Consider the following 23835-nt stretch of genomic DNA (forward strand, 5'->3'; position numbering starts at 1 on the left):
ACCAGCACGTACACCATGGGCAGGTATTCATACCGGAAGAAGGCGCAATCAGTGGAATAATACAGCAGCAGAACAGAGCATGTAAAACCTCAGGTCTGAAGATGTTAATGAAGTAACTTTGAGAGCCTGCCTATCAACAGGAAGGAGAAGAGCTGGTTTAAAAGCCAACTCAGTAATATTTTATAGTAAAAAATAAAAGTATACAAACTTCTGGGTATAATAAAGTATACAGTGTAGCCTCCACAGGACTACAGTAACGTGCAAATGTCTCGAGCATCCTCTCATTCGTCTGTATTCCAAGCTTTGTCATTCTTAAAAATTTTCTTCAGACATTTACTGTTTTTTCACCCCATCCCCTCCCCTTTTTTAACCTGCCACTAAACACTGACCTATGACTCATCCAACTTATCAAAGAACCATTTTTTAAATTAAAGAGCATGACCAATAACATTATTTGATCCAATTTATTTAGTTTAATTTATGGAAAATGCTAATGATAGCACAGTTTGACAGACCTAAAGTGTTTTTGTACCATAGAGGTCACTCCCAGAGAAGTTTTAGCTGAAAACTTGGCATATCTATGCAAGCTGTGCAGTGTGTTGTGAAAAAATGTGGGGAAACGGGACAAGTAGAGGACAAAAAAGGAAGTTCAAGCTTTAAAAAACATTTAAAAGAAATACTATATAAAGTAGATAAACCGGATCTGAAAGTTATGTCCTTAAGAAACCTGGTCCTTCAGCTGACCCATCTACTGCTCACTGGAGCCTCAATAGAAATGGTCTCAGTAGAAGGGTGGTTGTCAACAAATCATTCTTAAGGTGGGGAAATGTTGAATTACGCCAAAAAATACTCAAAAACTGGACTGAAATTAGTGACAAGAAGTCTGATGGAGTGAAGAAGCTGAAACTTTTGGTTCAAATTACTGTCAATATGTACGAAGGAGGTCAGGAGAGCTCTTCAACAGCAAGTGCCTATAGCAGTCTGTTGTTTGGAGCCGTATTTCAGCCAGTATGTTGGGGATCTTGCCAAAAGTGATGGAATTATGAACACAGAAAAACACCACCAGATTTTAACCTACCATGAAATAAGAGCCAGAAGATTTCTTATCCAATGGTTGGAAAAAAAAAAAATAAAAAATAAAAATCACACCTGGATTGGAAAACTCACAATGGAACATCATCACTCATGAACTCAGCCTGGCTTTTATTTTACTTCATTACTATTCCTGAAGACTGCTTAATACCTAATAGAGTTCAGGCTGTGTTGAACAATTAATGTGGTCATACCAAAACACTGAATTGTATATGCTCTGTTTTTGTCTTGTATAATTTATATATTCAGTGAACATTTGCACATTTCAATAAATAAAGAAATGAGGAGTGGCTTAATACTTTCACACAGGAATATACATGCATTTCTGTCTCTCAAGATCTATCTATCTATCTCATAAATGAGATCTAGATAGATATTTATGGAACATTTATGTGTTACCAACAAATAGCTGAATTCTTTTTTGTAACAAAACAGGTAGATCTTTGAAGGAACGATTGCACCCGTTTTCAATTTTCTTCAGAAAATATGCGGCGTGGCTTTTGCACACACACAGCAAAAAATAAATAGAGGACAATAAAAGAAGCACTAAAGAGTAGGGGACAAACAGAAGAGCCAGACCACAGAGGTTTGGGTACAGTACAGCATTTATTCCATGCAGTTGTTTGCGCTGATTTAATTCTCCCAGTTACTCGTTGCACTGTACACTGGATAATACAGGAAATTGACAGGATTGGTTGATCATAATGCCTTTCAACAGGAAAGAGGATAGAAACAAGAGTAACAAAGAAACATGAGTCCGATAACACAGGACGAGGCAACAGGATGTCCACAGTTAGAGAGACGATTTCACAGAAATTTGAATGCAAGTTGTTTGTTTTTTTCCTAGTAAGAATGAGAGGAAGTGGGGGTCCCCGCAGATGTACCGAGGTCAGCATCGCGCATCCCTCCAGGCTTCACGCCTCATTTACACTGCGGAGACAGCCCACTGACTGACTTATGTTTGAAAGTGGTTCCTAACAACCTACGATGAGATAATTACTGATGTAAAGTCTGCTAAATCAAAGCTAAATGACGAATGGTCCCCTGCAGGGTCAACGTGACGATGCTTTTGTTCAACCACACACACAAATACTGTCCTCTTCCCTGACCAATTCATTGTGCTTCCTTTAAATAATACTTTCCAGGAGAGAAGTCGTAGGTCGTGACATTTCTGAAGCTGCCTGAAATTAAAAAGAACACTACTCCTCCTCACCAGTCATCCAAAATAAATTAAATTCAACAATCATGTAGGCCAGCTACAAAGAAAAAAAAAAGAAGATCAAAATTAAATTAAAACTACACAACAATCATACTTCACAGGATATACGCCAGAAAGATAATGTTATTAACAGCTTGATCGGATTACCCCGTCATTACAACACGCTGGGTTATTTCACACGAACGTAAACAAGAGTGAAGGAGGAGGTTCGAGGAAAGGCAGAAGGTGTAAGCCTTTCTGAAGCTGTGGAGCAAAAGGCAGTCCGTCCATCGGCGTTAATAATCACCTTGTGCTGCTCGGGTTTATGACTCACACCCTCCTGTAGTGTTCAATACTGATGTGGGGACAGACTTCAAGAGTTTCCTGCTCAACCAGTCCGCTGGTCATCAAGCTCGAGGCTTTGCCAGAGCTGTGCAATGACAAAGAGAGAGAGGGAGGGAGGCGATAATGGGTCACATGACATTTACAGGTGTTTATGTACAGGAGTAACACTGAGATGAGGTCGCTCCGGTGCTCCGTGGCCTCGTCTCTGGCTTATGTTCCTTTATATGCAGAATCTCAGCCGTCTGCACACGCTTGAGCCGGCAGCTTGACATCATTATCGTTAAATTGAAACTGGCTGTTTGTCAGCTTGAAGATCAGATCAGTGAGGATGATGACAGAAATGGGGCTTATTAAAAGCAAAACAAAAGAGAGCTCTCTCACAGATGCAGTATCCCTTTTCAGCGACAACCAGAGAGGTAAAAAGTAATATTGTTCTGGATAACCATCAGGAATTAAATGATGTTAGTCAGAAAAAGGGATGAGTTAGGTTATTTACATAACACAAGCCTAACTGTCGCCATCTAGTGGCTGCCCATATATTGCTCTTGCACAAAACCTGACCATCCCAAGCAGCAAAGACATGGCCACAAAAACAGGGCATTTTAACAACGATATTCAGAAAAATTCAGAGAAAACCGTTTCTGCTGGACGAAGAACCGCAAAACAAAAAACATCAGCGCTTTGTTTTGAATCTTTATCATACCGTTTAGCAGCACAGGGTTAGTCATTTTATCACCTTTCACAGAAACACAAAATAAAGATTCCCTCTGATCACATGTTTAAAGATTGCTTTTAGGAGAAGGGTTAGCTCTGTAATCGTGAGATTTTCCATGCATGTATATGGAGTTTACAGGTATGGCTGTTATATGCTAAAACACACCAAGTGCATCACCATCTCATCTTCCTGTGGACGGTCACACAACTTGTCATTAAAGAGAACATTTCATTTAAAGGCTTTTTCTCATACTTTTTTTTTTTAAAACTTTAAAACAATGTCGAGTCCTGACTGCCTTTCAAAAAAAAAAAGCAGCCGTGCATGTTTGTGTGAATTGGAAGTCTTTGGAAAAAAATGTAACTCTAAAGTGCGAAACATCTCACCATTACACAAAAATTCTGAAACCACCTGTGGTATGTGCTAAAAGCCGCAACGCTGATTAGACTGTGCGCCACACTAAAGATCGGAGATGGCCTGAAAGCTGCAGGGAAAGACCTCGAACCAACCATGCATGCATTTTATCCGCTGAAGACACAACTATAAACCCACAAACAACCAGAACAGAATCTTGACAAAATATTAAAATTAGCATTTAACTTATGATTTTTCTAAATTTGAGCCCCGTGTGGAGTTTGCATGTTCTCCCTGTGTTGTCTCTGCGTATGCAGGCTTCAGGTTCGGTTAACAGGGGATTCCTAACTAGCTGTAGGTGTGAAATGCGAAGCTCCAGCCTCCCAATCACTCCTTTTTGGATAAAGAGAAGGAACTCTTTGAGCTCTTGCTTTTTCAAACCTTTGATTGCACTTTACTACATGCACTAATGTTCCAAGTTATTAGGAAGAAGTGTAGCATTTATTTTGATTTTGAATCATAAATGAATAAACCATCCAGATTTAAGGAGGTGTGTGTGCTGAGGAGGACAGAGGACATTAGCTAACCATAAGCCTATATTTTTTCAGATTTTTTAAATAATACATTTTTAGTTTGGTCTATATGCTTCTTAACCCCTTATCACAACACATGACAAAATAATTTTCATCTTTCAGGAACCATTTGAATTTTCTCTCAAGGCAAAATCAGTTGAGGAGTGCACATGGTAACATCTCGGCTTAGTTGGTTTTACTGTCCGTGTTCAGCCATCAGTACCTTGTGAATGCTTTGTGGTACCGTGACACAACAAATATCCCTGTGAAGCTCGTGATCCCTTCTTTCTGAAACCCTTTGAATTGTGTCTCTGGCACAAACAGAAACAGAATTACGGTCATTTAAAGAGCTCTTCTAAAAGGGCCCTGCAGCTGGGCTGATGGTGAAAAGAGTTAAACTGATAAATTATTAAACATGTGATCAAAGGCACCTGTATTTGAATGTGTTTGGTGAAAAAGGATTAACCAAGAAACTCTTTAACTATTTGGGACTACATAAGGAAGTATTTTAAGAAAAATAAATAAATCTGGCCTACAAGATTCACACTTTGAATGTGAATGGATTAGTGTTTATTTAAGTATTTTAAGTGCCTTAAAGGAAATTCTAAAATCCCACTCTGGACTTAAAAAAATAGCCTCTATAAGCAGCTCTGACGCCTGGCGCTCTCCGCTGGCTACCAGTCACTGTGCTCGCGTCTAGCCAGCTAGACATGCAAGATCCTGAACAAGCGACTTCTTTCTCACTCGTGTTATTGCTGTTATAATTCGCAAATAATGACCATTTTGGACATCGGCATAATCCACCCTGCTAGAAAATGATCCGTGGAACATGCCGAACCTGAAGATTTCAAGAAATGGGATACTGCACCTGGATGCCTCGTCTCCACATCCCATTAAAGTCTGTTACAGCAATAAAACGTTGAACATCAAGGCTATCTGTAAGACCTTTTCGAGTATTCCTGCATGGTCCTTAATATGTGCCGCTCAAAAAACAAAAAAAACAAAACACATTCCTTCATATAATTGGTCCAGTCCAGTTTCACAGTCCTTGAACGATCCTGAGATGAGACTTGAAACTGTAATGTCTAATGGAGAGGAAAGGACTTTGCGTTGTCACACTCACATTCACTCACACTCTCACACACAGATAACTCCCTCAGTAACTCTGCCTGTGACATCTGATTGCTGATGACGATGACGTTGGCATGTCTTTAAGAGAAGGACGAGCAGAGTCAGAGAGGAAGAGTCTCTTTTCTTTTTTTTCCTATAGCTCTCGGCCACGTCTTTATCTCCGATGCTCTGTCCGCTTCATGCAGTCTTGGGGCAGCGTTTTCATTTCGCGAGCTGCAGAAGCATGCTTCGACAGCTACGTGAGGGCGGGGGGATCCTGAAGAACAGACACATCCGGTGGTTTCAGGGAGGGAGAAAATCCAGTTGCGAGGCAGGTTGTTCATGCTGGTGTTCACAATGTTTTCCATGAGCTCCATGCTCCCCACTTTACTCACAGTGGGGAGGCGGGGTGGAAGCGGAGGAGGTGGGGTACTGGGACTTGATACTGTAAACTCATGATAAAGCAGGTTGGTCAGGCTGCAGTATGAGCTGAGCGATTGCTTGTTGTTTGGACATGTCTGTCCACAACAGTGAGATGTTGAAAGCCGCTTTTATTCTGGGTCAGTCACCTGAGAGACCAACTACTGCAGTTATGCATCTCCCCACTTAAAGCCATCATCTTCTGATTGATAAGCCCTTCTCATCATTATCATGATCATCATCGTCATCATCTACACCGTCTTCCAGTCCTGGTCTCTCTCCATCACAAAGTAAACCCTTGTTTGGATTCAAAATGTCTGTTTATTTCCTCTCTGTTCAGATCAGAGAAGTCTCATAGCTCCTGAATTTTCCTTCAGAACTCAGACAAAAATAAATTATGAACGTTAAACTATCTATTGTACATTATCATTCAAAAGGGAATCCCTGCAATGGGTTGCCTGAATGCTGTGCTAGATGAGGGGTGGGGGTCATATGGGAGAGATTACATAGGACGTTGCTATAGGGAGCTTTGTTTACAATGTTTGTCCTCTTATTGCTGTATTTTCTGCAGAGCAGAGAAGGACATGATGGCCTCCAGGCAAGAAAGATGATGAGCCCTTTAGGCAGGTTCACCACGAGGAAGGAGCCCCGACTTTGTTGTTTCTAATAGTGGCATCGGAGCACTCTGCTTCTGACGAATCGCAGTCCGAGTCCCCAAACTGTAGCGGATTCTGAGAGACAAAAGGGAACAAACAGGGGAACATTAAGAAAGATCCAGCATCAGGGATGATTTGAGATGCATTATGATCTCAAGAATGAGGTTTTGTGCAATGCAGTAAATAAAATAAACATAAATTAATGTTTCTTATGACTCCAAACAAAAAGGGTTTGGATTCATTAGTTCCAACTTTAAATATGACAGGCTATTTGTATTGCTGACATATCCACCCCTTTATGACCACAGTGGGTGGATGTGCTGCCGGCAAATCTGTAGCAACTGTGTTATGCTATCATGTGAATATGGACCAAAATCTCTGTGGAATGTTTCTAGCACCTTGTTGAGTTTGTGCCACGAAGAACAGTTCTGAAGCCAAAAAACGGGTGCAACCCCCGCTTCTTTCAAGGTGCATGTAAGATGTACCATAGTTTATAATAAGGTCAGTATGGACTGATTACACCCAAACAGCCCCTGTGACTCAAAAGCTCAGGCTGCAGACGGCTTTGCTCCTGCTTGTGCATGGGGAGCAGCTAAAACCACTTGTTTCAGGCAGAGGATGAACTGATGAGCTGCAGGGATTTTTTTTTAAACTGAGAATCATTCAAAGCTACTGTAGCAAAGTTCAAAGATAAAAATATAGAATTAGAAATGAACACATTCGGTCCCCTGTAAATGAATAAATTAAACATCAAAGTAAAATGATTTAATGCCCTACATACGAATACAGAGTGTGTTTATCAGTAGTGATAGAGCAAAGGCTTACTATTAATAAGTGATGTGCATAGTGTCACATTATTTCAGTCTATATGTAGAAGCCCAGCCCTTTAAACCATCTGAGAGCCTTTATTTGGCCACAGAAGTGCTTTCAGCTAAATGCTCATATCCGCATGCTAAACCCATTTTGGTAGTAATCCTTTAAACAGCCGCTCATGGTGGCGCTGGAGGAAATGTTAGGACACCATTAAAGTCAGAAGACCACATGGTCTGGACTCGTGTCTTTTTACAAAGCTGCTGAGAGCTATCTGGACTGAAGCGGTGGATCTTACCACCCTTCGAGCTACATCTGCATAGAGATTCACGCAAACTGACCTCGTAGCTGTGTTCGTCGGAGCACAGCTTCCCCAACGAGATCTGCGTCTTCACCCTGCGGACGGCACACTCCTTGTCAGAGAGGCCGTCTGACTGGGTGGAGATGTCGATGGGGATGTCCGGCGTGTGGGACAGCAGCTCGTCCAGGTGTTCCTCCTGACTGGCGCTCAGCCTCTCCAGGGGTCCGCTGTGCGAGTGGTCACTGGTGTTTCCTTCCTCTCCGTCAGACACCGACAGGTTCTCTGAGCTGAAAGTAGAATAGGACTGGAAACTGCTCATACAGCGATGAGGTCTGTCAAGGAGAGAGGGGAGAAAAAAATGAAAAGAAAACTTCCACATGGTTACTGCAGCAGTTTCTTTTGAAAATGGCTCCTAGTTGATCTGCTAAAGATCATTTTCTTTTGCTGCAAACTAAATGACCTTCTGTATTCACCTCTGTCTCCTTGGAAACTCCACTTCACTATCCACCTCTCCCTCTTCTTCTTCGGATGACTCATCACCACCCTGAAAAAGAAGCGGTAACAGCTTTTAATCCCACACAAGCACACGTTACATACTCATCGGCGTAAAGCTCTGCTCACCTTCCTGAGCGGCCTGAGAGTGCGGGGCAGTGCAGAGGGCAGTGTGTGCGCGTTCTGGGATGCATCCTGTTCCTGCGTCTCTGTCTTCTTTGTGGTCTCTCCATCTGAGACTGTGTCTTTGTTGTGCGCCCCCAGAGAAGACTGGTTGCCCTCTTGGGTGTTGAGCAGCGAGTAGTGCGGCAGCTCTGGGTGGCTTGATAGGGGAGGGGTCTCCTGACAGTGTAGACAGCCGGGGAAGGGGTGAGCCTGGCAGCAGGGACATAAAGAACCAGCACCAGCGCCTGATGCAGGTTTGGAGCTGGTGGATGAAGTCCGCTGTCGCGTGTCTGCATCCACAGCGGTGGAAATGAGGTCAGGACTGGAGCCAGAAACGCGGCGCTGCATGTGGTCAGTTTGAGGGCTACGGAGGGCGGCGGCGGGGCCGAAGTATCGCAGGTTGTTGGCACAGTTGACAACAGCCTGCTCGCGACCTTTCAAGGGGAGAAAGTTCCCCTCCGTTTGAGGAGGGTGGTGGTGGTGATGATGGTGGATCGGTTGCTCCTGGAGAGAGTGGGTTTCTTCTGGTGCTCCAGCAATGGGTTTCAGCACAGTGGAGAACTCGCTGTGGCTTCCTTTGCTGTTGGCGCGGCGGTGACGAGGCTTGCTTCGGTACCGGGCTTTGCCAGGAGGGGTGGAGACCTTCGGGCTAGCAGACAGCGGTGAGGGCGACGGGAGAGGGTCTACGCTAGGGATGCCATCAGAGCGAAGCAGGTCTGGCCTGGAAAATATGAATTGTATTCAACAGTTCATTTAAGTATTTAAATGACACTCTGACCTGAACTGCGATAAATCACACATCTGCAGCTGAACCTACAGATACATGAACGTGTAACTTTTAATAGACATAATACGTTTGAAAATCAGACCTTTTGGTGGGAGGCATCCCAGGTTTGTGGGAAATGCTTCCTTTCTTCTTGATGAGCTTCTCCACAGCGTTGGATCTAACGATCGGTCGGACTAAGTGGCGCTTGTAGCTGCCGGGATATTTCTTCTCCACCGCCTGCTCTCTCCTACGGTGATGCACAGAACTAGATTTAAGTCAGATCATGGGGGAAAAGCAGTCACACTGCACTTTAGTTAAACACAACATAGCAAACATTAATGGGAAGTGAAAAGCATTCCTGACAAGTAAAGCTACATCGAGGAATCTGCAATAATTTAAGAAACTCACTATTTATGTACATCACGTGTAAGTCAAAAAAAGCAGAGACTCATAGGAAAAATCTAAAAATACTGACGATACCATTCAGATCATTTTTGTCACTCTAGCTAGCTGAACATGCTTTCAGTTCTGTTGCAGTTTGTTACTGGAAATGTTGAAAGAGGAAATACGGGCACAATGAGAGCAGGATACTAGTAAAGCACAGATGTGACAAAAATGTTTATCGACATACTTCATCAGCTCCTTTTCTCGGACCTCCAGCTGCAGCATGATGGCACTGAGCTCCATGTAGAGGTTGTTGGCTCTCTCCAATTTCCTCTCATAGTGCTCCCGGATGTCCAGTGCATGCCTGAGAACATGCATGAAATGCATCCAAATGTTCAACTCCAGTAACTTCTGCTTTATGTACAAATTAAAAACCATGTCTTCTATTAACAAGCCACATGTCTGCTCTCTTTTCCCCACACACCTGAGTTCATCCCTCCTGCGTCGGATCAGCTCCTCGTCCAGCCTGTGGATGCAGGTGCCTTCACTTTTGATCTTCTCAAAATGCTTCTTCACCTCCTCCCTCCATTCTGCCTGTAATATGGACTTACACAGTCAACATGCAGCCAGAGCATTCACTGCACAAAGAATTACACTGCAAAAAGCACACAAAGTTAAGGTGTAGTCTTGCATTTCTCAGTATTGGTCCAGACCTGAGACTTAAAGTAGGTCTCCTGAGGAGTTCCCAGAACATCTGCAGAGGCGATGTCGAGATGTAGGAGAATCTGACGAAACGACGGCCTATTCCTGGGCTTTCCCTGCCTGGAGTTCATGAAAATCATGAAGGAAGATACACAGAGTATGTTTACGTTCTAGCAGTCATCATATTTTAAGTGATGTAGTAGAAAAGCTGTTTTTGCTCACCATGTCTGTTTCATGAGGATTTTAAACCCGTCCGGGCACGTGGAGGGGACGGGAAGGTGGAGACTGTTGCTCCCGACACCCCAAATAATGGCGGATGAGTCCACATCTTTGTAGGGAATCTCTCCAGTCAGTAGCTCCCATAACACAACTCCAAATGACCTACAACACACAAGCAAAGATGGACAGGTTTCATTGCAGAAACATGACTATTAAAGATGACACTTAAAACATCCTTTTCTATGATGTGGAAAAGCTAAACATTGCTTCATATTTCTTCATCTATTACTCACCAGATGTCTACTTTTTCAGACACAGGCTCATTTCTTATCACTTCTGGGGCCATCCAGGCCACCGTCCCCGCAAATGACATCTTTGTACTTTTATCACTGAGCTCTTTGGATGTGCCAAAGTCTGAGATTTTCACAGTGTCGTTGTGGGTCACCAAAACACTAAAAGATGCACAAAGAGAAAACACAGCAAGGTCAGTCTATTTGGTTAAGAGGAGTGTAAAAAAAAAAAAAAAAGAAAGGAAAAAAAAAAAGGCAGACAAAGCAGGATGAGTTGGCCCGGGGTTAAAACATTCAGGCTGATGATGATGATAATGCACAAGTTTTTACAGGGCATGAGCTTTTCTTTCTTTAGCACTTAGAATCAGTTTTAAGCCAAAACGACTTCGCTGATAGAGAAGCATCTGAATCACCCCATTAGTCGAATGAGTCTGACCTTTCCAGCACATTCAGACTGCTATTATTCTGCTGACTAATACAGTGTGCGGCACTGCTGCAGCACGATGATATTGATTAGAGATGCAAGCGTGCAGCGGGGATGAGACAGAACAATCTGTCATACTCTTACATGAAGACGAGTAGCTTTTGTTAAATTTGAGAATGGTATTTGAGTTAATGTCAGACTATTCAGAGCAGAAAGGATGGATTGTGTGAACACAGCACTCATGATGCACCAGGAAAACTATGCATTTCATTCCCACAAAAAAAAAAAAAAAAAAAAAGAGTAAATAACTTAAATTTGATTTGGGTCTACTACTGTGTTTTCTCAACACAAATGTATAAGATGCTCCTCCGTCAGAAAGTTAATCAGCTTCCTGCCCGACAAACTCACTTAGGAGACTTGAGGTCTCTGTGGATGATCTTGTGCAGGTGTAGGTAGTTCATGCCGCTGGCAATGCCTGTGGCCCAGTCCACCAGCAGCCTTGGGGTCACTTTCCTCCCCGCTCTCAGCACCTCATACAGCTGACCCTGGGCACAGTACTCCATGATAATGCAGTAACAAGGTGCCTGGGTGCACACACCCCTGACACAGAAAAAAAGACAGAATACATGTTAAACACACCCAGAGCGCCACCAGATGAAACAAACGCGTCACGCACAAGGGCGAGTGACTGTGGACTTACTTGAAGCTGATGATATTGGGATGCTTGAGCTTTCGCAGGTGTTTAATGTCCGTCTCCTTCTGTTCTCGCACCTTCTTGATAGCCACTTCCTCGGAGCGAAACTTGCCCAGGAAGACGGCACCCTGTGCTCCGCTGCCGAGCCACTGCAGCTCTGAAATCTCCTCGAAAGGAACCTCCCACATGTCTGAAATCAGGTTAGCAAGTTTTGTCAAAATGACCACAGCATCCTGGTACTTTGCAAAGTGTACATGATGAACTACATGTGTTCTTTAGCAACTTTTTTGTCAGTAATGTCAGTAATACTTGCTTTTCAGAACAGTGTTTTATAGGCTTAAAGCCCAAGGATAAGGATGTTTGTGTGTCTTTCATTTCGGTTTATATAAATGTGAAGCTACTCCTACAAGTTATGAAGAAGTAAATACTTCATATTGGTTTATAGCAGTGGTGTCCAAACCCAGACCTCGAGGGCCGGTGTCCTGCAGGTTTTAGATGCGTCCTTGATCCATCACAGATGATTTAAATGGCTAAATTACCTCCTCAACACGTCTCGAAGTTCTCCAGAGGCCTGGTAATGAACTAATCATTTGATTCAGGTGTGAAGACCCAGGGTGAGATCTAAAATCTGCAGGACACCGGCTCTCGTGGCCAAACCTGCTCCATAGGTTCAGATACCTATAGGTACCGTCTCCATCACAGCAGGTCTCTTATCTTGTAAAACCTTCTTTCATCCTTGCTACTATCCTTCTGTCCCCTAACACTCATCTCCACCCACTCCACCCTGCCTGTTCTCTCCATTTCACCCCTCTTGTGCATTGCCCGTCGCTTTGGATGGCTGGCATCGGGTACTTAAACACATCCACCTTCACTACTGACTGCATCTTTCTGCTTGCCTCCCTCTTATTCACACACATTTTGTCTTCCAATATTTTTGTTAAACCCTTGAATTATAGCTGAAAGTCTGCACTTTGATCACAGCTTTCAAATCCACAGTGGTGTAAATTTCCACAAATGACCACAAAAATACACCAGAAAGTACATATTTTATAGTTCTTACCAATATTTGTATAAATAAGCCTTTAGCTCCTATAAATGTCTTAGACCTTCAAATACTGAATCATGCTGTTTAAGTGGTTTTAGAAACAGAAGCTACGACCTCTAGCCCAGACTACGGCTAAGCAGCCACGAGATCCAGCCCAGTTCTGTCTGACCTCGACTCATATCCCGTAGCTCTCGTCCAGCCTGAGCGTGCAGCCCTGCGGCAAGGTGAGCCTACCTTTACCATGACCTCAATTCAAACTGACAGCTGTGCAGCTTCACTTGCAACAGCAAAGCGGCGAAGCCAGGACGGGCTATTCAATTACAGTTTCAGAATACATTAGGAGAAACAAGAGGGAATCTTTTGTTCGTTTCTCAGAAGTTTCACAGGTACGGGGACATCTGAATTAAACAAAAAGCATTTAGCGTGTTAAACTGATGCAAAACAGAAAGATAAAACCCAAAGTTTACCTTGCTGTTGTAGCTTGTATTCAGTAGAGTAGGTCTTCCCAATAATGTTCCACACAGGCCGCAGGCAGCCAAAGAGCCCCTCTAAGAAGCCTCCCGACCCAGGAGGGGCTCTTTGGAAGTGCAGCTTGATGTCATCAGGGTGATGCGGGAGGTTCGGCTTGCCCTCTCCATTGTGGTCCATTGGACAGTCCCCCTCTCCCATATGCTCGTCCATGCCGCTGCCACATCCAACGTGCTCATGGGATGCCGGCGACCCAGCTTCCTCGTGGTCCTGCTCCTGCAGCTGGAGCACGCTGTTGTCAAAGTGTCCGCCTTCGCTCCGAGTTGAGTCCACGCTCAGGGCTGCGTTTGGTGGACTAGTACCGCCCAACATGGACTCCTCATCCTGGCCAGGCGTCTGCAGCAGGGGAACGGGTAGGTGTGTCGGCGGAGCGAGGTCTGTGATGATCTGAGGAGGTAAGTTGGATAGAGGGGCCTGAGGAGGCTGCGGTTGGGAGTTAGGCGAGCTGGATTTCTTCATGCTGTCCCCAACCACAGTGAGTTTGAGCTCCTCCTTCAGCTTGCCCACCAGTAGACTTGGACAGGAAGTCCAAGAGAGCACCTCAGGGGAGCTGCCCATGGTGTCGTGCATGTGTATGGGCTGCCCAGTGACGATGAGTGGGACGTGTCCTAACACACTGGTTTGTCTAAATGCTGAAAATCACCTGAAGAGAAAAACAGAATGAGAAACTGTTAACTAGATTAAAAACTACAAAAACAGGAATGCAATTAAATACATTTACATAACTATAGTCACCTCAGATAAAACATAATTAAAGCTGTCTGCATGATAGGACCCTATTACGTCCTAAAACAGACATGAACACCTCTCATGTCCTCTATTAGATCTGCAGGGATTGACAGAGCATTAATGATTATTATTTTTAGCTACACAGTGCAAACACTGCAGGGTAAATGATGTTGGAAATATCAGAAAGGCATCAATTCAGTGCGGAAGAGACAACACTGCAGAATTAATACTAATAACTCATTTCTAGGAAACTTATAGGAAACAGTCGGCCGAAACCAATCACACACACCAACCGAGGCTTTTCTATTATCTCTCTGAAGCAGTAACACTGTAGACGGGATTAAAGACCTTGCTGTGTATTAGGACTGCTGAGAGGAAGACATCTGGCACGAACAGCCCATTCTCAGTCTTAAAGCCAACAAAGGCCCAGGCAGCCGTGAACACGGAGGGTCAGAAACCGACACAGAATCACCAGGTGAAGATCTTTACCATCCTAATGTGTCTGTGAGTCAGGAAGGGACACAGCATTTAAAAATAAACGACAAAAAATATGCAAATCCTCTGTATGCACTTTTATATTTGGATTTTGATATTGTGACATATTTGGTAAATGCACTGGTGCTTTTATAAAGCTTTTCTACTCTATTTAAGCACTCAAAGTGCTTTCTTTCTGCAAGCCTCATTCACCCATTCATACAAGCACCCTTTTCTATGTCTAACTTTATATAACCTGCTTGCTCTTTATAAAACTATAACTTTTATCCTAACATTTACAACTTGGGGTTTGGTGTCTTGATGAAGGCTATTTTGACATGCAGATTAGACCAGCCCTGCGAAAGATTAACGGCTTGTCCAGGAAGTACCCTGCCTCTCGCCCCATGACAGCTGGGATAAGCATGAACTGGATGGATGGATGGATGGCATAATTATAATTCTTTGTTAATTGAGGAAATAAAATACCAAATCACACTGACAAATTGCCTATTGCATCCACAAATATTACACAAATACTTCCACGTCCACTGATGGTGACGTGGCAAAAGCATAAAATCAAAATAATAATAATTAAAAAAAAAAAAAACATTAAAATTTTGTTGTGTTACATAACACTGGCTCACATGATCTGAAGGTTAAGGTTTGATAGTTTAATAACACTAATCAGGAAATAAATCTGAAAGATCATCCAGCTGGTGAACCCCGAGTAGAGATCATTTCATCATGCATACCGATCCAAAGGTTAAGCACAAACATTCATGCTCAAGCACTTTTTGCCTGATAACATCAGGCATAGTTAAAAATTACCAGCAATTTTGCAACGTGACAAACAAAACTATTTATTACGCAACAACAGAACCAAAACTATCAACATTATTCACCTTCTGCTACCAATTTTGCAACTTTTAAAAGGATCGGTCATTTCCTAAAAGGCAGATTTTAAAGAGACTGTGGGGAACTTCAGGCAATGACTAATTTGAGTGCATTTACGACAGTAGGATGAAATATAATAAAAACTATGTTTGGATAAAAACATAAAGTAGTAAAAAAAATTAACTCCTGGTTAATTATTCAGCAGCAATTTCTGAATATTTTTAATATTATACTAAAATCTCTGTGTGTTTGATTACTACTCATTGCTTCTCAAATATAATATTATTTCTTACCTGTGCTGAAGCCCTTTTTCCTGTAAGTGTACCTACATTCATGATGTAGTAATTGGGTTTGTAGCCGCTCATATATAGCAGGTCAGTGTACCTGGACTAGAGGTGTTCTGTACGCACAGTGCATTTTTCCAACACTGCCACCAGGAGTTGCCAAAGTCAAAACCGGTCAAATCCTCCAGGCCGAGGCTTTAATTTGTTGCAAGTGTGCCGCACGCTGTGTTTTCAGACAAACAGATGGCCTTTTATCCACAGTCTGACTGTGTTCATCTACCCAAAAGGGGAAAAAAAGTGAATCAATCACTGTGTAAATGACACTTGAGCTTTTTCTCTTTTAAATCCACAAGGACAAAAATCCAATCATGCCTGAGCAAGCTGTAGAAAACAGAGGGTGTGGGAGACAGAGAGAGAGAGAAAGGGACATAGTGAGAAGCTGCACAGTGCGCACGGTCACAAAAGATCAAAGTCCAGGAGGGAGGAGACAGAGAGGCAGAGCAGTACCCTGGCTCTGTGTTACGTGGAAGGAGGACAGTCATATAGTCCAACTGAAGCCAGCGTGGTTTATGTTGCTCTCTGCAGCACGGTCGTAGAGCTCCTCCACTTGGCACGGGTCAAAGTACAAACAAGCCCTGATTACTCGGCTGCAGATAAGTTCTCTGCAGACAAAGCTGCAACAGACTGCCTGGAGTCCCGACTTCAAACTTAGTTTTAATCCCACTTTTATTCCAAGCTTCTGTTCAATGCTTTTTGCAAGTGTTCGCCAAAAGCATGTACTGTATCCGTGTATCTACTGGACGGGTAACATGAGTGGTGTGAGTGTGGGGCGGCTGCCAGGAGCTCATCTATAATGCAGGCCTGTCTCTAAGCAGGCTGCTGAGAGTGCAGGGGAAGGAGAGAATGCTCTCTCAGGTATCCAATAAATCCGTCCCTTCCAAAGCAGAGACAAACGAGCTGTACGAGCAAAGGCCCATGCTGTAATTCCACCTCACAAACGGCTCTCAGAGCTGGGCTTCTGACGTGGGCTTGCTGTGGGTGGATAAGGCTGACTGGACAGAAACATGCACAGGAAGACCTAAAAATTAACACCTTTTTACTTTTTTGTTTTTAACTAAATCTCTTTCCAAACAACAAGAATCTTTAGTGCCTTTATTCTACAAATCCAGCACCAAGAACAGGAAATGGACCTCTTGCTCTTTTCCATTAATCTCTAATGGAAGATCTCTATGGGCGTAGAATCCCATGAATAATGTCTGTGCTGCGGGTTTCATTTCCACAGGCATTTATTTACAGGACTTTCCGAAAGAGATCGTGACTGAGTAAAAGGACAAACCGACGGAGTGTTTGCACGAACTCGGTGCTGCTTCGCAGAAGTACACAACCCACTTATTTAGCAGAATGAGTAAAATAAAGAAAGAAAGGGAGGAAGAGAGGGAGAAATTATCAGAGGCTGATCATTTAATCCCTCTACAGGGCTCTAGAGACATGCTTGTCCAAACACAGACTCTATTCAGCCCTCCCCCTCAATTTATCCTCCACATAATTCCTTTCATTTCTTGCCTCTCTAAAGGTGACCTAAAGCCTAACAGATCATGACATGTACATGCATAGTATATAGATACAACCTTAAAAGAGCAGAGCAGCACTGCCGGATAAACAGCTCACTGCAATTGGTTATTGTAACGCTTCATATCCGAGTGCATACAACAGCTGGTGGTGCAGGGGGATCAGGTTCAGGGAGCACACATGCTCACACACACACACACACACACACACACACAAACAAACACGCATACACAGATAGACGCACACATGCCCAGGGCGTGTCTGGCGAGATCCAATAATCCCACTACTCCCAGCAATTCACGGGGGAATGCAGTTTTTTTGTATCACTCAGCAAAAGCCAGTATGGTTGTTTAGATCCTGCTTCAACACTCTGTGCCAGCAGGACGTTCAGCAATACTTTGAGCGTAAACGCACGTACACAGTCCACCCGCAAAACGCGGCATTGCGGGCGGCATCTGCGTCTCTGTGCTCCTCATTAAGAGAAGCCCTGCTGGGACCCATAGAGGGAACCTCCCTTCAGGTGACAGCTGCGACCCCCTGACAAAGAACCAATTTAGCCCCTATCCCACCACATCATTCACACGTTACCATGTCAACACAGCATCCGTCCTGACCTTCTGCTTCCAGTCGCACTCAATCTCATCCAACACTTGGAGAGGCTACAAGCGTGAAGGCTGTAGTTGTAACATGTGCTACCTTGTCTTGGACACAGAATGATATCTAGATCTGGATTTGGTTTTTAGAATATCAAGATAATGTCACTCAAGCCTTTTTTTGTTTACATTTTATACATATTAGCAAAGATGTGAACTGAAATAGCAACAAATCCTCTAAAAACATTCCAGGATACAGATACAGACGTGGATCAGCATCAAAAGTCAATCACGTCCAACTTTAGCCTAAACTCACCTCCGTTAAAACCTGAGCAATCCCGCTAACAAGCAGACAAACTGAACCAATCACGTCAACTCGTCCACAGAGGTCACGAGGACGAGGAAAACCATATCATTCCACTGATCAGTTCTTCAGCTTCCTTTTGAACAATAAGATGTCAGAAGAGAAGTAAACATCTCACTTGATGAGATACTGGAGGTTCAACAGCTGCCCTACAAACAAAATCAAATCGCACACATGCCTACAGCACAATGAGGCACAGCCTTTCACATCCGGTCATTCCTGAGAGCTCATTTCTGGGAGGAAAGAAATACCTGCAACAACAGAGCACTTTCATGCCTCCCACTTCCCTCTTGTCTTGAAACAAACATGAGTGAGAGACAGATGGTGAGAGCAGCGCTCGTCTTCACTGAGCATGTGCTCGTCTTGGTTATTCTGGGTCATAATTGAACAGCTGAACTCTGATGTCTGTGCTTGTTTCTCTCCTCGGTGCACTCTATGGACTTTTGCGGCCTCTGCTTATCTAGTGACTAAGCAATGATGTGAAATTTGTAAACATGCTGCTCATATATTTCCATAAATTCCTCGGAAATGTGAGCTGCCCGGTCCTGATTTGATAGTCGGGGATGTGGTCCGACGTGTAAATCAGCTTTCGCTTGCTATCAAGGCCTGCCAGAGGGGATTGGACAGGCTGCCGTAGGTGGGTGAAAGTAATAATCTGCTGGTGTGGGGAAGAGCTGTGGAAGGGAGAAATAAACGAATCTGGCACAGCGCTCGGGCATCTGCCGTCACACAGCTGACATTTCCCACTAATACCCTTTTTTCATATTCTGATTCCCTCTGCTGACTCACCTGGGCGGACTTAAAATACCTGTTATTGGCCGAAGGCGAAAGCGGGTCACAGAACAATAATCCCTGCCCGTTTACCTGCCTGCTCAGGGTCTGACTGGCGTTGCTGGTCGAATAGGAACAAGGTCGAAGCTGCCGCTAGAAGCCACAGGGAAAGTGCCAGGTGGGATCATGTGTAATTGGGTTTGTTGTGAAGACTAGATTGAGTCAGGTGGAGGAGGAGGAGGAGAGGGGAGGTTAGGTGCATGAATGAAAGTGGCAACGAGAGGCGATGAGTAGGAGGGAATGAAGAGTGAGTAAAAACAAACCCGAAGAGTGTGCTGTCAGCATTCAAACCCTCCAGATGACCAACAGAATGAGCACGACTGTGAATCATTAGCACTCCAAACACACACACAACTTGTGCCTCAAATAGCCTCATCTGGTACAAGCCAGAATCGGAGAAAATAAATAACTGAAGAAAAGCTTGTGCGCCATCGACACGTCACACTCTCTCCCTCCAGCCTCTTGGCAAGGCTGCAGACAGCACTGCAACCAGGACACAATGCCTAAAAATCTGCAACTATCTGGCATATGCTCCTCTGCAAAACTCTCAAGGCTTCAATACGAGCCTTTCTAGTCAAGCAGACTCTCTGCTCCCAGTGATGCTTAGCAATAAAAGCTCTACAGAGGTCTATTTATGAATACTAACCACACTCCCACACACACACATCCAGATAGCTGATGAATTCGAACAGACAGAGAGGGATGGTGAGGCCAAGGAGACAGTGGAGGGAGAGACTGGCTCAGAGAAATGTAGATAAAGGGGGGAAAAAAGCAGATTAAGAAGGCAAAAGGGACCAAAGAAGCTGTGAATGAGGCAGATAAAAAGGAGGGTGGACTGCAGAATGAGTGAAATCAGAGGAAAAATTAAGACGAAACAGAAAAACAGACGTTTTGCTGTTTTCCGTGGCTGCCCGCGGCGCGAAACTGTACCGACCACGCTCCAGTGGGAAAGACTCCCAGAGCGACAACAAAGGACACAAGAGGAGCCGGCTCCATGTGAACCGGGCCTGTCTGCCCTGCACGACCAGGAGACAGCGGCGCACACACACACACACACACACACACACACACACACACACACACACTGCACAACAGGGCAGTTGCTGCCACAACAATTCCCCTTGTGCTCTTTTAATAGGGACGGCCTGCCTGGCCCGACAACAACAAGGAGAGAGACAGACACACAAACAGTGACACCACAGACAAACATGCATATTGCAGGAGCCTGCCTGTGACTGACACCGTTATAATGGCTGAAATATGAAAATACACAAAGCCCCAGCTAAAAAAAAAAAAGAAAAGGAAAGAAAAGTGGGGCAAGAGACTCTAAGGGGACCAAGTGGGTGTTGTTCTACATGTTCTTCCTTCTGCTCAAAAACAGCCTCTCTAGCACAGCAGAAAGCCCAGAAAATCAATACACATTAGTGCTCCTGTTATCTCCTGGCTTCATGCTTTCCCTGCTTGCTCTTAAAAACACAGCATGCATGTAAATCTAAGCAGTGAACCTCCCCCAATCAGCAAAGTCAGACACTCTGGAGAAAACCCCTCATAAACATGAATATCCAGCTTTTTATTTATTTTTTTTAATGCTCTCTTGCAAAAGGACGGCTGGATGTACGTACGCTGGAGTCGTCCCCTCCTCCACCTCCTCTCCTCTAAAGCCTGGCTGCTGGCTACTCATCTTGTGTAGTTACATAAACATGCTTAGTAGCAGAGGACAGAGGTGGGCACACACAGAGCTCTCCTGCTGCCAAGTAAATACAGAGGTTGATGTAAAGAGCTGCAGGAAAGTCGAACATGGCGAAGCGGGCAGGGGGACGTTAAATATGCGAGAGTTGAGAATGAGAAGCAGTGGAAGGAAAGTCAGTGTGGTTTGGAATGACCGTGACTGTACACAAAATACATGTGGCCCAGATAAGTCAGACTGAGGGGGAGTTATTTATCTATTTATTTATTGTTATTATTTATTGCATTTGCTGGCAAAAATAAAGCAGGTGAGGGCGGGTCTGTTGCCCTGTATCTTTACCTACATCCCACCTGTCCTTCAGAGGGCACAGAGAAGCACTGCATCAAAAAAAAGAAAGAAAAAACCCAAAACCCAGCAGCGGCGTCACCGCTGATCCTAAAATAGCTCCAGCACGCACCAACGCACGACTGCTCAACACACTCCTGCAGCACTGCTACTGAACAAATACTGACATGTGCTCTATACACACAGACAGACTCCCTGCAGATGTGCGATGTGCAAAAGAGAAAAATCATACCCATAAGCATGAGAAGGACAAGTACCTCCACATTACAGTGCTTCCACTCAGATGAACGGCAAAAGACATAGCATCAGCAGATTACTCACAGCAGACACGGCTCAGATTCATGGTCCTCTCTCAGCTAAGGCAGGGATGTGTGGAGGGGGGGAAAAAGCCGGGCGAGAGGAAGACCGAACTGACAGTCGGGATTCAGAAGAAAGGAAAAAAATAATAATAAAAGAACAGGAGTGAGGGAGAAGGCAGAGGATGGAAGATGACAGACATTCCTCTAACTCCTGCAGCACCTGGGCTGTGAGTGGGAGGGCGGCATAGTCACCAGGACGATGAAGACCTGCTCACGTCACACTTTTCATGAATGGAGCCGTCTGACGCAGGGAGGACGCAGCTCAAAGAGCAGAGGAGATGGGGGGGGCGGAAAGGGCGGAGCTTGTTGCACAGACTCAGAAAGGAGGAGGTGCAAACGGAGATGAAGAGGAAAGCAGAGGAAGAGAGATGGAGGAGGAGGAGGAGGGCGTGCATTTCAAAGCAGCACCAGCTGGGAACAGAAGGTTAGGCTGCGGTGGCGTCTCCGTAAGTAGGACAAACTGTTTCGGCATAGGAGAAAATCCTTTTGTACCAAATCAGTTCTTTCACGCCAATTGTGTCAAAATCACAAATGTCTGCAGGCTGGATCCAGTGAGGACTATCCATTTGTCATGAAATACTGCCCCCACCCCCCTCATAAAAGAAAATTGGGACAAAATATCTTGCTTTGCAATCACGTCCGGTGGAAATTAATCCCTCTGCAGCGCCAGTGTCAAATAACAACACATGTTCTTATTTTTCAGGCTTTTAAATAGCATGAAGGGTTTGCTAAAGGTCACAATTAGCACAGCAGTAGAACATTTAGAAGCTGAAAGTCAGAACCAATTAAATGAGTTAATCTAACTAAACTGAAGTCAAGATGAAATAATCTCTAACAAAAAAAGTGTTTTTAAAGAAATTAGGGACCACCTTAAACACACTTCACCAGTGTGTTTCATTAAATTTGCAATTTCTCCATTACAAAGTATTTTTACTGTTTAAATGGTAAGTTTTCCCCCAGTCTTTCTGTGTTTATAAGAATATGGAGTAGAAAAGATCCCTGGGATTATTGAGAAATATCAGCAGCATCACAGCTGAGCAGGGAGCAGTGCGGATTAAAAACAATGTCTTTATATGAATATCTAGCAATAAAACAGAACTCTATGAAACACACATCAATATCAACCCACTCACATATTCAGACAAGATGCCTTTAAACCCCATTTACCCCCACAGGTGAGCAGCTGGAAGAGCCACACTTCTATCTGTCCTCTCTAAGCAGACTTTCCTTCTCTCTTTGGCCTCAGATAAAGGAAGAGGTGATCAGTGTTGATGAATGAGATTTAGCTGAAAGCACAGAAGTATAATTTGAGCTTTCAACACAAAATAATAACTTGTGAATAACCCTGATTAATATCTTCCACACAGATCCGACGGCCAGGCTTGCTCCACTTCCTCAGTCACCTTCTAGAAGCCATCACTGGAAAGCAGCACTTCAAAATATCAGGAAAACTCAGTAAAGAACAATAAAGACACTGAATAAGGACATTACAGTGTACCAATACCACCTCTGTGATTTTCTCCTACAGAATTACAGTTAAATGAGGTCACATCCCATTCATTACACACATACACAGCTGCACTATGAACACATAAAACCACACAAGCAGTCAGAAATGTTCCTGTAAACTGTGGTCATGTGACTTCAGTTATCGAATCATTATGACCATTATAACTAGCACGGGGTGTAAATGCTCTGCACTGCTGCTCTTTCTCTATATTACATAATAACTGTTCCAGTACAGTTTAACTTCAGGTTCCTGCACAGGAGGCTTTATGCATGCTCTCCTCATTTACATAAAACACCTAAATCTACAGCTGAAATTATTAGAAAATGTATCAATTAGTTATTCTACAGGCAACAACAATGCAAAAAAAATGACTGAGTATCTACATATACTCAGGTAAACAAGATGGCAAAAAAAAGTCCACTCAAAGAACTCAGGGCACAGTTTCATACCGAAGTCCTTACTGCAAAGGCCAGGCAATTACCTGCGTGTCACTCACTCTCTCTCTCCTATCCACTCTATACTTCCCTAAGTAACAAAGGCCCAAAATGCTAAAAAATGTAATAATAATAGTAATAAAAAGAATAATCTTACAGCAGTAGGGGTTTAATAGCTTCAGGGCTGAAAAACTACGATAGTCAGAGAGAAAATAAAAAGGTCAGAACGTCAGGAGAATTGTTCTTTTCTCTCACCAAAAGGTCATCTATCGTCTCACACAGTCTCTGACACCCTCCCCTCAGTGGGCACCATCACTTCGGCCATTATACTGGTCAGCACATGCTTGTGATTTTGCATGTGTGTGAGTGTGTTCATTTACTGACCTGTCAGGTGGTTTCTGACCATCTCAGAGGTCTGCAGAGCGGGAACTGGATTCAGCTTCTCACCTGCAGCATAAACACACACGGAGCGGTGAAAACGGG

At 43.9% G+C, this 23835-nt stretch overlaps 1 protein-coding gene and 1 long non-coding RNA gene across 8 annotated transcripts in view; one reads left to right on the forward strand and one right to left on the reverse strand.

Moving 5' to 3' along the window:
• LOC145421099 (uncharacterized) overlaps window positions 1-23835 on the forward strand; it is a 65595-nt gene that overhangs the window by 35149 nt on the left and 6611 nt on the right. The gene's annotated exons all lie outside the window — the stretch shown is intronic.
• map3k13 (mitogen-activated protein kinase kinase kinase 13) overlaps window positions 1680-23835 on the reverse strand; it is a 37002-nt gene continuing 14846 nt past the window's right edge. For 2 of the 7 annotated variants that reach the window (XM_026144092.2, XM_026144094.2), the window contains exons 2-15: window positions 23737-23799; window positions 13219-13922; window positions 11713-11896; window positions 11421-11612; window positions 10592-10750; window positions 10302-10460; window positions 10091-10199; window positions 9862-9971; window positions 9625-9741; window positions 9097-9258; window positions 8192-8948; window positions 8044-8114; window positions 7611-7902; window positions 1680-6534 (exon numbers count right to left, since the gene is read on the reverse strand). In XM_026144092.2, coding sequence (XP_025999877.1) covers window positions 6433-6534; window positions 7611-7902; window positions 8044-8114; window positions 8192-8948; window positions 9097-9258; window positions 9625-9741; window positions 9862-9971; window positions 10091-10199; window positions 10302-10460; window positions 10592-10750; window positions 11421-11612; window positions 11713-11896; window positions 13219-13849 — 3045 coding nt within the window. In that variant the 5' untranslated portion in view covers window positions 13850-13922; window positions 23737-23799 and the 3' untranslated portion in view covers window positions 1680-6432. Of the gene's footprint in view, window positions 6535-7610; window positions 7903-8043; window positions 8115-8191; window positions 8949-9096; window positions 9259-9624; window positions 9742-9861; window positions 9972-10090; window positions 10200-10301; window positions 10461-10591; window positions 10751-11420; window positions 11613-11712; window positions 11897-13218; window positions 13923-14356; window positions 14511-15669; window positions 16116-21370; window positions 22046-23736; window positions 23800-23835 lie in introns of those variants that run through there. The other 5 variants (XM_026144096.2, XM_026144101.2, XM_026144097.2 and 2 more) reach the window with 5 other exon arrangements.

The sequence above is a fragment of the Astatotilapia calliptera genome, chromosome 16, assembly GCF_964374335.1.
Source record: "Astatotilapia calliptera chromosome 16, fAstCal68.1, whole genome shotgun sequence".
NCBI lineage: Eukaryota > Metazoa > Chordata > Actinopteri > Cichliformes > Cichlidae > Astatotilapia > Astatotilapia calliptera.